The following is a 14,665-nucleotide window of genomic DNA, read 5'->3' on the forward strand; positions in this document are numbered from 1 at the left end:
AGCAAAACCCAGAAAGCACCAGCCCCGCATCCCACCCCCATTTATTATTGTGCATCTGATTTTTTTTTTTTTTTTTTTGCCAGTATTGTGACTCATGATCTTTTTTTATATCTCAGTGTTGGTAGTATTGGAGGTAGAAAGTATAACAGTAACCTATATTAAAAAAAAAGTTACCGATTGCTCGGTCGAGCTGCTGTCTGTACCAGTTACCTTGCTGGAAAACAGGTAGCAGAGATCTGGGCTGGAAGTGTAGAAATGTTGAAGAACCGGAGCCAAAAAGCAACAGAGAAAATTGTGGTTACTTGAGTATTTCCATGACGTGAGTGTGCGCCAGAGGCTCCTCCGTGGGCGGTTAACCCCTCACAGGCAGGGCTGCAGGCAGCTGCCTGCTCCGCCAGCGTCTGAGCAATGACCGCATGGGTGGTGATGAGCATTGCTGGGACAGGAGACTCATTATTCCTGTTAGGAATAATGCAGTTAATGCTAATGGGTCTTTTCCAAGCCATGGCTTGGTGGGTGACTTGCCTGAGTTGAGCCAGTCACCTCATGAAAGGAGGGTCGGATTTGAGTCCAAAGTCTCTTTTGAAGAGAAGTTGAATTAATCCTTGCCAGCGATTAACCTCATGTCTATAACTAGTATTTGCTGGTTTTCTGTGGGAACTTCCCAGATTTTGAGGTTTGGCTGCTCATTATCACTCTGTAAAAGCCTTTTCTCTTTCTCACCTGCAGAGGTGGTAAGCCCAGGGTCAGGCTGTGGTTTGGTGGTGATCCAATCTACCTGCCAGGGCATGGTCCATGCCCATGTGCCGCCTGGTCCAACACATCTCCAGGCATCAGGCTTCTTCAGGGCATGCGATGGCATCTCTTTGTGAGCCGTGGTGGCTGAAGTCTGAAATTTTGTTCCTCTTTTTGAAGTCTAGACCTATAGTACCCCTAAATGTAGATGTCTCCGTTCTGATCATCAAAATCGTCCTAAAATTTAAATGTTCAGCAACCTGCTGGATGTGCCGACGCAGGTCCTGGATTCGTCACCTGTGCTCCCACATGAACCCATTTGAGATGATATCTATCTATCTATCTCTCTGTCCCATTTGAGATTATATATACATAATTCCCCCCTCCCCCCCCCCCCAATATTTGCAAGTCACTGTGGGACACCTTTGAATAAAACACCCCCTTTATGGAGGGGAAACAAAACACGGACAATAAAAAGATGTTTTTTCCCTGTCAAGAGCTGACGGATCCATGCTGAAAGGTGAAGGCACTCGAGGACGAGTGACACCGTGCTGGTGGCCCAGCCGCACGGCAGAGTCACCGTCAGCATTGGAGGTGCGATGTTTTGGGGAGGAAATCCGCTTCTTGCTCTTGCGTGTCCCCTGTGCCCCTGGGTTCCTGTCCGTGGTATTTTTGCTTCGGGTGTTTCCTGCTATTTAGCCACTATGTGTATTTTAAACCAGCGTGCGGGGGGAGGCGGGGAAGGGCTGCGAGTTAATTTGGACCGAAGGGCAGGGTTCTGTCGGGCATCCTTGTCCGGGCGGCTGCGGGAGTGGTGGGGGACGTGGTGCCGGGGGGGCAGCCCGGGTGCTGACGGGTTTTGCTCCATCCCGGTGAAACCACCTCCAGAGGATCCGTGTGGTTCCCAAAGCCAGTGGCTGTAGCCATACTGCTCCCAGGAGCCTGGAGGGAAAGCTGTCCCTTGTGCTGGGACCAGTCCCCATGGCTGGTCCATGTCCTGCTGGGGGGATGGATGGCCAAAATGCCCCCCCCCCCCCATCTCACTGGAGAAAATTCCTGGAGTCCTTGCAGAGCTGCCCTCCAATGCAAGGGCTGTGTTTTGCACAGTATATATTTACTTTATAATATGAGGGGTTTTTTTGTTTTGTTTTTTCTTCTTCTGGTTTGGAAACAGTTTTTCTTGCATTTGTTGCTGATAAAAATCAGTTATTTTTTGCAAGGGGTGCGTGGGCAGGGGAGATTCTCTCTTCTGCTTCCTTTGCCGCAGGGGGCGAAAGCACAGAGATCCTCGAGGAGGAACTCAATTAGCTGAGCAGTGACTCCGGCCCCTCCAGCGGCCGGCGGTGGCCGAATCCCCAGGGATTTGCCCTGTGAAACGTCGGCTCAGCTGAATTTTGCCGAGCAGGCAGCGCCCTTCCCTGGGAGACGGGCAGCTGGGGTCGGGATAACCCTCCCTTTACCTGCCTGTTTGCACTTTTCTTTTTCCATTTTGCAACCTCCAAGTCAACAGAAGGTCTAAAATAAGGAAAATGCGGGGAGTGAGTGGAAAAATAAAAATAAAAAAGGCCGGCTCAGCAGTGTCGGGTGGGAGAAGGGATGTGACGGAGCTGTGTCCCTGGCCCTCCCGCTGGGGCCACCGCAGAGGGTTCCCCTCGGGGCACCGCGTCCTTTGGATTTTTGCAGGTTTTCTGGGCTTTTGCACACTTTGGAGGTCAGGGACCTTCTGTTGCCTGCAGGTAAACGGAAACCCCATCAGAGGAGCAGCAGTGTTTTTGATCCGATCCGATCCGCTCCCCTCCAGAGGGGAGTCCTGCAGTGACCCGGCAGGAGATGGGGCTGCTCTGCAGTGCCGGCTCAGGCCTGTTCTGGGGCTCCTCTTTTATCTATAAAAGCCTAATTCAAATTATCCTTCCCTTTTTCACCCCTTTTTGACGTAAATGTACATAGGTGTCTATGTATATATACATATATATATAAAAAAGATCTTATCCTTGTACATAAATGTATATAGGTATGTGTGTATATATAATATTTCATCCTTATACACAAATGTATATAGGTATCTATGTATATATACCTACATATATATATATATAATATTTCATCCTTGTAGACACGCACACAGATATCATACACAGTCGGAAGGAGATTATGGAAAAAGCCTAGATGGGACTTGTGTTTCCAGGGATCTGAGTATCTCGCTCCAGGAAAGGAACTGCTTCAACTACCCGGAGATGTGTGATCCCCAGAGAGTTCATCCATGAAAAGTATTAATTGTCCAACTCGCCCCTTTTTCCCATCCAGAAGAACAGATCTTTTCTATTCTACAGAAATTTTTTTCTTCTGATATAATCTAAACTAAGGGCAGCGTAGATTTCATTTTCCATGAAAACCCATCCAAGAGGATTGCTGAAAATAGACTGTGCTCTGAGAACAGATACCAGAAAAAGCAAGTGTGTGTGTGTGTGTGGGGGAGCCAGGTCAGCCGGGGCAAGGAGTTCTGCAAAAAAAATTAATAATCTCAGTTTGAGTTAATTGAGTTGCAAAGCAGCTCATTAGCGCCTGTGTGGGTCAGGGTTGGAGAATGCACCGCCCTGCGGATACGCTGGCCGCGTTTTATCAGCCTGATTTTATTTACCAGCAGATGGGAGATGGGTTGAGATGCCATATTCAAACTTTCAAATTTCACAAAGGTTTGCCGGGGCAGAGGCATTTCCTACAGAAAACAAACAAATAGGAAAAAAAAGCCCCAAACCCTCCCCCTCCAGGCCTCTGCGCTTTTAGGATAGAGTCGGCTCCCTTCGGGCCCGAGCTTGGGGCAGGGTCTCCTTCCAACCCAGCACGCAAAGTTCAGGTTTTCCTGATCTGTAAATACACAGCTTGTACGCTGTGGCTTGGCTACAGGTGGCAGCAGGATCAATGAAAACAAACATATCTATCTATTAAAACATATCGATCTATTAAAACATCAGCTTTTGGAGGGGTGAGAGTGAGGAGGTTCCTCATCCTGGCAGGGAAGGGGAGAAAATGCTGTTTGGATTTAAAAGCAGTGTCTTGTAGTTCTTTTTTTTCTTTTTTAATTGACATTACTGGCTTGGGGCTTTGCTTTTGAGGGGTTTCATCGTGCAAACCCCCGTGGGTCGGGTCTTACAGGTGTCCCAGGGTCCACACCGCTTGCAATTCAATCCAAAACCTGCCACGTGCAAGATGGCATGCAAAAAAAGCGGCAAAGCAAATTGTTTGCTGGGCTGTGCCATGAATGCTGCAGAGCGAGCCCGTTTGGGGGAAAGGGAGGAAGTTTTAGGTTGTTTTGTGCCAGCAGGTTAACACGGGAGGCGGGGTGGGATGTCAAAGTGCTTCCCCTCCCGCCGAGGGCAGGTTTGGGGTGTGAGGGTTTGGTGTCGCACGCCGAGGCGGGCACCGTACAGCGGGGAAAATGCTGGGGTTACAGCGAGGGGGAAGGTAACCCCTTCCCTGCCTGCCTTCTCCTGGGGCGGTGGGTACCAAGTGTTTTAATGCTGAGAGCCCCAGACCGGCTGGTCCCTGAGCCCCGCGGGGCGGTGGAAGAAATGTTCTCTGAGCAGGGATGCTGCCAGCGGGATGTGCCGGAGCTGCTCAGCCACTGCTGGATGCGGCGACCAGGAGCCACCCGTGCTTTCCACAGCACTTGGCTAGTGGAATGCTTTAGTTACATTTATTTTTATTATTTATAATTTTTAAAAAATTTTTATTATTTACTTTTTATTTTATTGTTTTATTTTGCATGCCATCCAAGTGTGGTATCCTCAGTGGTTGCTTACAGCCTCATCGAAGATGCTTAGCTCAGTGTAAACACTCACCAGATCCTCGGGGAGGCAGTTTTGGGGGATGCTATTCCCCCCACTGAGCCGCAGCAGCCCTTTGCTGCGTGCTGAGCAGCATCTCTCCTCCAGGAGCAAATGCATCCGATTTTGAAAATGCATCCTAGTCTCATTTTCTTACCTGCCTTTTCAGCCCCAATATCCTTTTTTTTCTATTTTTTAGGAAAAAAACCCCAAACACAGTCCCACCTTGCTCTTCCCCAAGTCTTGCAGAATTCAGCTGGAAGGCGCAGCCCAATTTTCGGTGCTGGAATTCCCCCCCTGGGGCATTTGAAGCCTCCCGGGGCCGTGCAGGTTTTCCCGGTGCCCGGCAGGGACGGGCGGCCGAGCTGACCCGGCAGCACGGGGCATTGCCGGGGCTCCTGGCACCGCCGCCTCCGCAGCTCCCTGTGGTTGGTTTCCTAAACCGTTCCCCGGCGCTGCCAGGAAAATGTTATTAAATTTTCTGTCGCCGGGTGTTGGACTCGCTGCGAGTGGCCTATTTGTGGTGGTGTGTGGCGGTCCGTCGTGCCTGGAGGGGTTACAAATTCGCCGTAGCGTTTTTCCCTGGCCGGGCTGGTGCTTTTTTGCCGCGGTGCTGGGTCAGAGGGGTTTTGGCTCAGGGTGGCATCTGGGCATCTCGCTTGCGATGCAGCGGGCAGCCAAGAACTGAGCGGCCGAGGCTGCAGCGGAGCCCAAAAGGGTGAAAAAACATTACTGGGCAAAAATCCCCAATTTTCTTAACGCTTACCGCTGCGGTATCAATGGGAAATTAGCTGAAAAAAATAGTTTTAGGGCAATAAAAGAGGAAATAAAATGATATCTGTAGGGTGCAAGAAGAGGATATACTGAAATTGCAGCATGCCCCTCGGTTGGGGTTGTGGCAATTTTGGCAGAAGGTTCCCAAACGCAGCAGAGTCACTCCCTTGCCTTTCCCTGAGGTTACAGAAAGGGTCTACTCGAAGAAGAGATAAGGAGAAGCTAAAAAAAACCCAACACAACCCCAAAACTAAAAAAAAAAAAAAACCACCCCAGCTTAAGCTTTATTTTATTCAAGCTCCTCTAGTGGTTTTATTTTTTATTTATTTTTTTTCTTTTTCCAAAACCTGTTACTATTTAAATGCAGATTTTTAGCTTTTCCACCCAGGAGCCGGAGCTGGAAATTCTTTCCACTGCGTTGGTGCAGGAGGGAACAAACCGCTGCTTTTAGTTTGCTCAAATAATGTATCCCAGGCTGGAGCCACGGGTTTCCTCCGCCCCACTCCCTCCCACTCCCAAAATGATGCTGGGGATCCGCTGCGGGTGCTGATGGGGACAGAGAGGCGGGGTCGAGGCCACCGCTTGCAGTCCCATTTCCCCAGGGTTTTTCCCCCAAATTTCCCCAAGACGTTTTTCTTGCAAGTGCCACATAGGCACTGGAGCTGCAAGCCTGAGCAGTGGCTTCATTTTTGGGGGCAAAATGGGCAAAATCTTCTCCCCTTATTTTCACAGCATTAAGAAAAGGAGATGGGTTATCGGCAGGGAAGCGATTTGCTTTTCTCTGTGGCACGGGAGGAGGATGCTCGGGGCCAGCCAGGCTTCGTGGCCCCATGCCGGGACCCCCTGCACCGTGGCGGAGGGAAGCTCGTGCTATCCAACGTTTGGGGATGAGCCATTTCCAAGAATAAGGGAAGGGAAGTTTGGGGTGGGATGGGCGAGGTTTTCTTTATTTATTTCACACAGCTCCTTGGACCATCGGTCCAATGCCGCACTCCTACCTCCATCCCCGTTTCCCTCTACCCAGACAGGGGGATGTGGTGGCTTATCCTTCAGCATGGGGACGTGCTGATTTTCTGGGGAAAAGGAGATACCGTGGGGCTGGATTTGCACGGTGCTTCGCTGCTGTTGAGGGGCACATCCAGGATAACTGAGTTTCCTATTCCCTGGCCTGCTGAGATAAGCTTAGCTGGCCAGAAAAGGAGAAAGGAGCCTTTCAGCTTCTCCCCTCCGACCACAGCAGTGGGGCTGTGGGTGCCCGAATGCACCTATTCTCCCCTGGGACCCTGTCACCATCCTGGAGGGACCGATGGTGTTGGGCTGGGTTCAGTACCGGTGGGTTTGGAAGAGCAGCGTGAGGGTAGGACGAGCAGTCGGTCTGGAGCCCTGTCTGCTGTGGGAAGCCCTGTGACCCAAACCAGAAATTTTTGGGGCTGATTTTATTGCCAGCCATTTATGGCATCTGGGTGCCAGCCAGAAAACCGGTTGGATCATTTCACCCTAAAGCATCGCCTGGGAAACAGCAAGGACATTTCTGGCCCTTAAACCTCTGCTAACCACCCTCATGTGCCGCCCCACCAGCCCTTGCCCGCCTGGGCTGCCGCCATCCCCGGCACTTCCTCTGGCCTCAAATTTGCTTATTTTTGGATCCCCCAGCCAGGAGGGACGCTGGGCTTTTGCAAAGCACGGGGCAGAGCTCAAGCAGGGACGAGCGCCGGGGAGTTACAGGAACAGCAAACCACCGGTGTTTGCCGTGGGAGGGGGGGTTGTATCTCGTTCCTTTTATCTTTCTGCCGCCTTGAGCGAGCGGCTGTCGTGGGCAGCCAGCATAACCAAAACTCGCCCGGCACGCAGGAAAAAGCAGCTGCGAGGCGGTAAGCAAATAAGGTGCTGGGGGCCGGAGGTGCTTCCCCCACCCGCGGCACACCCAGGGCCACCACCTTCGCTCAGGAGGGAAAGACACAGGAGGAAAAGCACCCGTGGCTTTCGGACCAGCTCCTTGGGGTTGATGGAGGACAGGGGGAAGAGCCAGATCCTCCGGGAGCGGGTCGTGACGCAAAGCAGAGCTCGGCCGTGGCCGCCCAGCACAAGGATGGGGATGTTCCTAGCGCCGTGCCTGCACCCGTGAGGGTTTTTTTAATGCACGGTTAATTGCTGTTTTCCTTGGGTCGCAGGGGCTCGGTGCAGCTGGAGACGCCGGTTGCCGCAGCCCGGCCGGCTCACGTGCCGCACACACGCGCCCGCCGCAGCTGCGCCTGCCCGGGGATGCGATTTCCGTGCGTGGGCGGTTGGGGTGTGCGAGCCACCGCTCTCCCCTCCCTGCGGGCCAAGCCAGCCGCCGCTCGGACAGCCCTGCCCTCGCCTTCGCCTCGGCCCCTCTCGCTGCGGTCGAGGCTGAGGAGCCCCCCTGCGATGGGGGTGCCCCGGGGCAGCCCCCCGCCCTGCTGTGATTCGGATGGATGGCTGCTGGGGCTTCTAACATATGGGGCTTTTTTGGTAAACGGCTAATTCAGCTCTGTGGTGTGCTTAGCTCCCCATCTTGGTGCGATAGCACATGGTGTCCGTGGGTCCGGCTTTCCCTCCAGCCAGGCTGGGCTCCAGCAGGCAAAGGGGTGCCAGGGCAGGCAGAGGGTGAGACCTCGGCAATGCCCGGCTTGTTCTGCAGAAGCTGTAGCAACCTCAGAAAGTCCCTTTAGCTGCACCCTGAAGGTCGCCCTCCCCTGCCCCGGCGCGTGGTCGGAGCCCAGGTGAGACGCGAGGTGCCGGACAGTCTCCAGGGATGCAGCGGCGTTCAAGAAATTCAAGCGTGAAGCTGCACGTAAAAGCAAAGCCGTGTGGGTTAATTTAAGTAATACACAGCCGAGGCACGTAGATATCTGTGCTTTGTCCTCTGCGAACATCGGGTAGCATTAGCACCATTAGGCTTTGAGTGTTTGCCATCCCAGATAATGCTAAAACACCCGGGATTAGTTTGCAAACGCTGGTTTTTCACGCTTCTGCAGCTCAAGTGGGACCATGCAAGGCGATGAGCTGCTTCACACCTCCATCCCCAGGCGGGATTTACACCAAGCAGGTGATGGGCTGAGCTTGCTTTCAAACAACCCGGCAAAGCCTTTCCCGGTTGTGCGGTCTCGCAGTTTTGCGGAGCGCCGGTGATGTGCAGCGGTGCTGGCTGTCACCAAGGATGAAGGACAGCAGATGTCCCTCCGGGATGGGATCCTTCCAGCGCAGCCGGCCCTGGGAAAGGCAGCCAGTTAAAATAACAATTTATTCTGCCTGGTGTCTCGCGGGACGGTGGAAGGATCCCAGAGCAGCCCTGCCTGGGTTCCTGCTTTATGTCACGGGGAGGGGGGCTGCTCTCCCAGCTGGGGATATTTTAGGGTTTTTCTTACTCTTTTCCCTGCTTTCTTGGGCCCTTTTTCCTGCCTGTTGGCAAAGTCCGGGAATCGGATGCGTTCCTTGGTTTGCCCATCCGTTTCCCCTTCCCTGCGTATGGAAAAAGAAATTAAAGGGAGGGAAAAAAAAAAAAGAAAATGGTTTACAACATAGAAATATGGCTTGAAGGAAGTTATTTGGAGCAGAGAGCTGGGCCCAGACGTGATGCTCATCGTTATCCCCCACGGTGGGCACCGTGCCGTTACCCTTCCCGCATCGCTTGGCAGCAGAAGTGTTTCCCATAAGGCAAATCTGATGTTATCCTAGGGAAGCTCCTGAAATGGTGGGGAAAACGGTATTTCAGTGTTCACCCTGCAAGATGTTTGCTGTTGTGGGTTGCACGCCGGGTCTGAGCATGCACCAGGGTTTGTTTTGCCATGCGCTGGCCTGGGAGCGTGTCGCCTTGTGCCTCAGTTTCCCCAAAGGCAGAGTGGGATGCGATACCTCAATGCACGATGGAGAAACACCGGCTGCTGTAGGGCTGTGCTGCTCCAGGCATTTTTGATACTATTGCAGCAGGAGAAACTCAAACATTTCTTTAAAGCGACCCCAACGCCACTCTGTCGCATTTTATTTGTTTGCTTTGGCCCGGAAAGCGGAGCAGGGTCTCCCTGGGGACACGAAGGCTGTCGCAGAGCCCCGGGGCAGCAGGCTGCACCCGCACCGCCTCGCTCGTGGGTGGCACCCGTGTTTATTTACCTTTTCATCACCTGATTACCGTGCCCTGCCATGTTGCAGGCGCCAGCCCGTGGGCTGCCAGCCCTGTTTGAGTTGGCAGGAGCCGGAGATTAACCTCTGGCTAAAATAGCCCGACACCAGCCCCACGTCTGCCTGGGGTGGCCGGGCTTGTTGCATACCCTTAGAGCATCTCGTATCGATATTTTGCAGCCCAACTTGGGCCACAGTCACCGTGTGACATGATGGCACAGTGAGGAAAGAAGTCGTGGCAAGCTCAGAGCAAGTTGCAAATCCACAGCAGTCCCAGGAGCTGGCTGTGTTTTGTGCCGCTGCAAGGCAAAGCCCTGCGGGTCGGTGGAGCCGGGGTTGCCTGCACCTCTCCACTCAATAACCCAGAGGCGAGCATGCTCTTCTGCTGGTGGGAATGGTCCTGTGACATCCAGGCACCCATCGCCTCGTTGTGGTATCTCTACTTTCTTGGCTCTGCTCTCCAAAGCCGTGATGCAGAAGAGCAGGAGCAGAGAACTGCAGATACACATCCGCAAGCTGCAGGTCCCGCACCGGGACTGCTCAGCTCGGGAAGCTGAAAGTTTATGGTGCGAGTGGGTGGCCCCATTTTGGGATACTCTGAGCAACTGGTACCACTTTCTACCCTTGGTGGTGTTACTGCATTTGTCTTCTGGCTGTATTGGGGAGCTTGGGCAGGATCTCTGTGCTGAGCTCTGAGCCACCGACTGAAGAAAGGGGCTATTCACGTGCCGGCCTGGAGTTTCCATTTCAGCCTGTCTGCGCTCACCGTGTTGTCCCAAGGGAGTTGCAGATTTGGGATTTTGCTGGTTCCCTGCCTGCGGCGGGTTTCCCGGCTGGATGGGACATGGCAGCACCGCAGCTCGGCACCAGCTCTGCTGCCCTGCCCGGTGCCACGGGGCTGGCTCACATAAAACTTGGGTTTTGGCGAGTAGCAACCCCCTCTTATTTCTAGGGAGACTTTGGAAGTGAGAGGGAGAGGCTTGAGCCCCAAACATTCCTGTTTTCTGGTGAGTTTTGATCGATTCAGATCCAAAAGTGTGAGTTTGTTGTGACTTTCTGCCGTGTTTCTCTGGGTATCTGGTGCAAAATGATCGCTGAGTTGCCACGTGAAGGGCAGTGGAAGGAGTCACTGATGGCAGGGGAGATGACTGGTTCCCAGTGTACTCAAAATCAGGGTTTTTTTGGGAGGCGCCTGCAGCAGCATTTCTAGTGTTTGAGGTTTGGTGACAGCGATGGCATAGTGTCACTCTGCCACCGGCGGTATTTCGGCTGGCTGCCCCGGTGCACGTGTTTCCTCCTGAGTTCACGGAGACCTGTTTTCATGCTTTAATCAAGAGCTCATGCAAAGTCCCTGCTCTGCAAACGGCGTCACTGCGGCTCTTCATGCAAACGCCACGCAGGAGAAGCACTAAGAGGACCGCGGCGTTTCGGGTGGCTGCTCGGGGTGGAAAGTCACCCCTGGGCACGCCGGCAGAGCCAAGCCCTGCGGGAGCCCCAGCCGCCTCCCTCGGGGCACCCGCCTGCCCCCGGCCCTCTCACCTCGCACGTTTGCACCCTTAAAATGGAGCCTGGATGGAAATAGCAGCAGCAGATCTCTTCTACTTTTAATTTTGGTGGCTCTCTGGGCTGGGGAGAGGAAGCCGGGGGTGGAGAGGAGCCGGCTGCAAAAGGGAGAAGAGCCACTTTCCTTCTGACACGCTCTGCAGAGTGATTCAAAACGTTGAAGCTGCTCCAAGATTTTTTTTTCTTTTTTTTTTTTTGCTATAAGAATAATTATAGGCGTTACGTACTGGTCTGTTTCTCATGATGGCAGGGGATCAGAGTAGCCTTATCTAGGAGGGACATGGGTTTAAAACAACTCGTAGTAAGTGTGTCTGTGAGCACTGAGGAGCCGATGCAGTTTGAAGCATAAACACGTTCAGGTTTCTTGTTTCCACTGGGTTGTTCAGTGAGGGTGGGTTTGGTTTTGTTTGGGTTTTTTTTTTTTCATTTCTCTGAATGAAAATAGATGATGGAAAACAGTCGAGCAGGTTTCGCTTCCTGCTTTTGCTCAGGGCTCCGCGCTGGGGGTGCTCGGAGACAACCCCGCGTTTGGTCCAGACATCAAGTGTGTCTGCCTTGGGCCGATTCCTCTTGAACTTCAGCCGGTCCCTTATTCCCTCCCAGAAACGCAAGGACTTGGAGGAACATCTTGTTTTATTATCATCCCATGGGGCGCAGAAGTAGGTGGCAGACAGCGCAGGCTTTGGGACAGCTCTTCAGGAGGTTGCTGCCTGAATTTTTCCCTGTTGGGAATTTTGGAGTTGGGGTTTCCTGTCTGGTCACCTCCCACCCCAGAGCATCAAAGGATGGAGGCTGCGGGTACCCTGCCCTGGTGCCGTGTCACCTCGGTGCTGGTACCCCACTGTCCCATGCAGCACTGTGCGATGCCTTTGAGCCACCAGCACGGCCCTCCCGAGGGTTTGCTGATGCATGGCTATGGCTTGGGTTTCTCCATCTCCAGCAAGCTCTGCTGTGCTCAGCAAATCCTGGATTTCCTTTTCTGTGAGACAGCTGCAATGTCCGTATTTCCCCACCTTGGGCAGTTGGCAGAGATTTTGGTCGGGCTGCCAGCTCCCCTGGGAGCTGCTCTGCGGACAACCAAGGGATTCACCCTGAATGCGGGGAACGGTGGGTGCAAATGGAGACGAGCACCCATCAGCAGCCAAAACCAGGGGGGGTCAACTCCTGAGCCCTCCCTGGGTGCAGGACCTTGCAGTCCTCGGCCAAACCTTGCCCACGGCAGGGCCAGCACATCCATTACTGCACGGGTGAGGAAGCAGGAGCGATGCCCTTGGTGGGTACTGGGGTTTGTACATTGCCCAGCGGCCATGGGACCTTTCGGTGCATGCGAGGGTAACGGTCATCTCATGGGGACGTGGGAGTCTTGGGGAGACCATGGCGGGCGTTCAGGAGCCCTTGGGGTTTTTTCAGGTTGTGCAGGTGACTGGGCGCGGGTTTGGCTGGGAGCAGTGTGGATGGAGGCTCTGCACCCACCAGGGTGGATTCAGCAGGACGGCTTGGACCGGCTGAGCATCGGCTTTGGATTTCTTTCCTAGAGCATTGCAGGCTGTGAAGTACAACTGATTAATAGGAAAAGTGGTCTGAAAGTTACAGTCCCCAGCGGGTCCGTATTGGGTTTCTGGCAGGGCTTTTTACGGGATGGCTGGACCTCTGTGTCCTGGATTTGGAGAGGGCAGCTCCCGAGGAGTATTTTTCAGGCAGGCTGAGTGCAGGAATAATGCTGCCAGAGCTGCTTGCAGCAGGGAAATGATGTTTCCCTGGTGCGGGGAGCGTCCAGTGCTGCTTACTTGGTGTCAGACTGAGAAGTTCAAGGACAAGCTGTCTTGATGTGGGAATACGTGCAGAACAAGTTGCATTTTGGGGTACTGAATGGACTGCTGGGGCATAAGGGAAGGGATTGCTAGTCTGGGCCCAAATCACTAATTAATCTTCTTATTTTTATCATTTTTTACTTTGTTATGCTTGCTGGGCTGTCGATGAAAACCCACAGAGCTCCCTGCAGAAGAAGGTAAGTTGAGGGCTGGAGGGGAGAGTGGGTATGTGCCTTGAGTCTGGGTGGAGGGTGCTGGGGACGAGGAGGGGGGAGTCTTTGGGGTCTTTTAATCTTGGTTTTAGTCCCAGAGAAAGCTGGGATGACAGCAGAACTTTCCTGCGATGGCAAGGCTACCAGCTGTGAATAGAAACACAGAGGATTTGGTTTCTGTAGTTAAAAACAGACATAGTAAAACCAGGCCAATGCCAGAAATGAAAGTTTTTAATATTAGCGAGAACAATCCCCCATTGCAGCCCTGGATGTCCTCACTAGTGCCCACGGCTGATGGGCACTGGAGCAGCTCTGCTGCAAGCAGGGGATGAAGTCCTGTTGGTCTTAGTGGCGTCAGTGGTCTAAATTACCTGTCATCTGGGGTTGTTTTGAGCACTGACTGTTCTTGGCTTCATGTTTTGCCACCAGGGAAGTCCCTCTGGGAGTTGGTGCTGGAGCAGTTTGAAGATCTCCTCGTCCGCATCCTTTTGATAGCAGCTTTTCTGTCATTCGTAAGTACCCCAGGCTCGGGGCTGGGCACCTTCCAGGGCACGTACGGACCCGGGTGGCAGCCAAATAGCAAAGGAGCCAGAGGAAGGTGCATGACGGATGAAGGAGATGTAGCAGCAGTGCAGTGGTTTTCTAGGGCAGAGTGACAATATCATTGTATCTACTTAAAAGATGAGACTGGAGGATTTTTCAGTAACGTTGATCCATCCAAAAGTGATACCGAACATCTGCCTGGGCTTCTTTCTATTTCCCCAAGACTGTACCAGACAAAGGCAGAAAAGGGCCATGGAAACGTTCAGTCCTGGGCACGTTTTGGTGGGGTGCTGGGTGGGATGAGTGTTGACCCTGGGCACCGTGTCGGGTTAGGGTTAGGATTTGGAGAGAGCAAGCGCAGAGCCCCAGCGAGAGGGGGGCTGCGAAGGGGCTGCCAAAGGCAGGTGAGGGCTGCCCAAAGCTTTCAGTCCTGGGATGCTTTTTCCCGTGATCCATAGTTTTTTCTCATTGTTTGCAAACCCTACCTGAGATAGCACAGGTCCTTTGGACGTGTCTCTACCTCGTTGCAAGATTTTTATCAACGAAGTTTCCTATGTTTTCAGGTTAGAAGGTACCTTTGTTACTGTCTCTTTCAGCTTCTCTCTGAAATCCATTATATGTTTTCCCTTCAGCATTTTTGATGCTCTCAGCTTCCCTGCCCCCCATACGTGCAGCCATGGCCAGCGTCTGGAGTGAGGTCTGTGCTCCGGCTCTTCACTGAGTTAGGACCCAAACTGCCTATTTGCAAGTCCCTTCTTTGATTTTAATTCTTACTGATTGCTTTTCGATCCCATCTTCCATCCAGTAAAATACGTCTTGTGCCTCAACTTGTGTAGATGGTAAAACAGAAAAGGAAAATTACCCCATTCTTTATTTTTTCCTTGGATATTTTTGAAAGTATTAAGTTGCAGCATGGCCAGATCCATGTTGGGGTCCACCAGAACGGAGGACACTGTCTCTGACACGTGGAGATGTGCGTGTCCACGGTGCAGATGCATTCCTGGTGTAATGGCCAAGCTGTGTGTCTTCGGGGTTGTGTGAGGTGCTGGGAGCTGGGGGGTCC

At 52.9% G+C, this 14,665-nt stretch overlaps 1 protein-coding gene across 1 annotated transcript in view; it reads left to right on the forward strand.

The window, feature by feature from the left end:
• ATP2A3 (ATPase sarcoplasmic/endoplasmic reticulum Ca2+ transporting 3) overlaps positions 1 to 14,665 on the forward strand; it is a 54,694-nt gene that overhangs the window by 7,062 nt on the left and 32,967 nt on the right. The window contains 2 exon segments of the mRNA XM_050908827.1: positions 13,027 to 13,044; positions 13,489 to 13,571. Coding sequence (XP_050764784.1) covers positions 13,027 to 13,044; positions 13,489 to 13,571 — 101 coding nt within the window.

Source organism: Gymnogyps californianus, chromosome 20, assembly GCF_018139145.2.
Source record: "Gymnogyps californianus isolate 813 chromosome 20, ASM1813914v2, whole genome shotgun sequence".
Taxonomy (NCBI): Eukaryota; Metazoa; Chordata; class Aves; order Accipitriformes; family Cathartidae; genus Gymnogyps; species Gymnogyps californianus.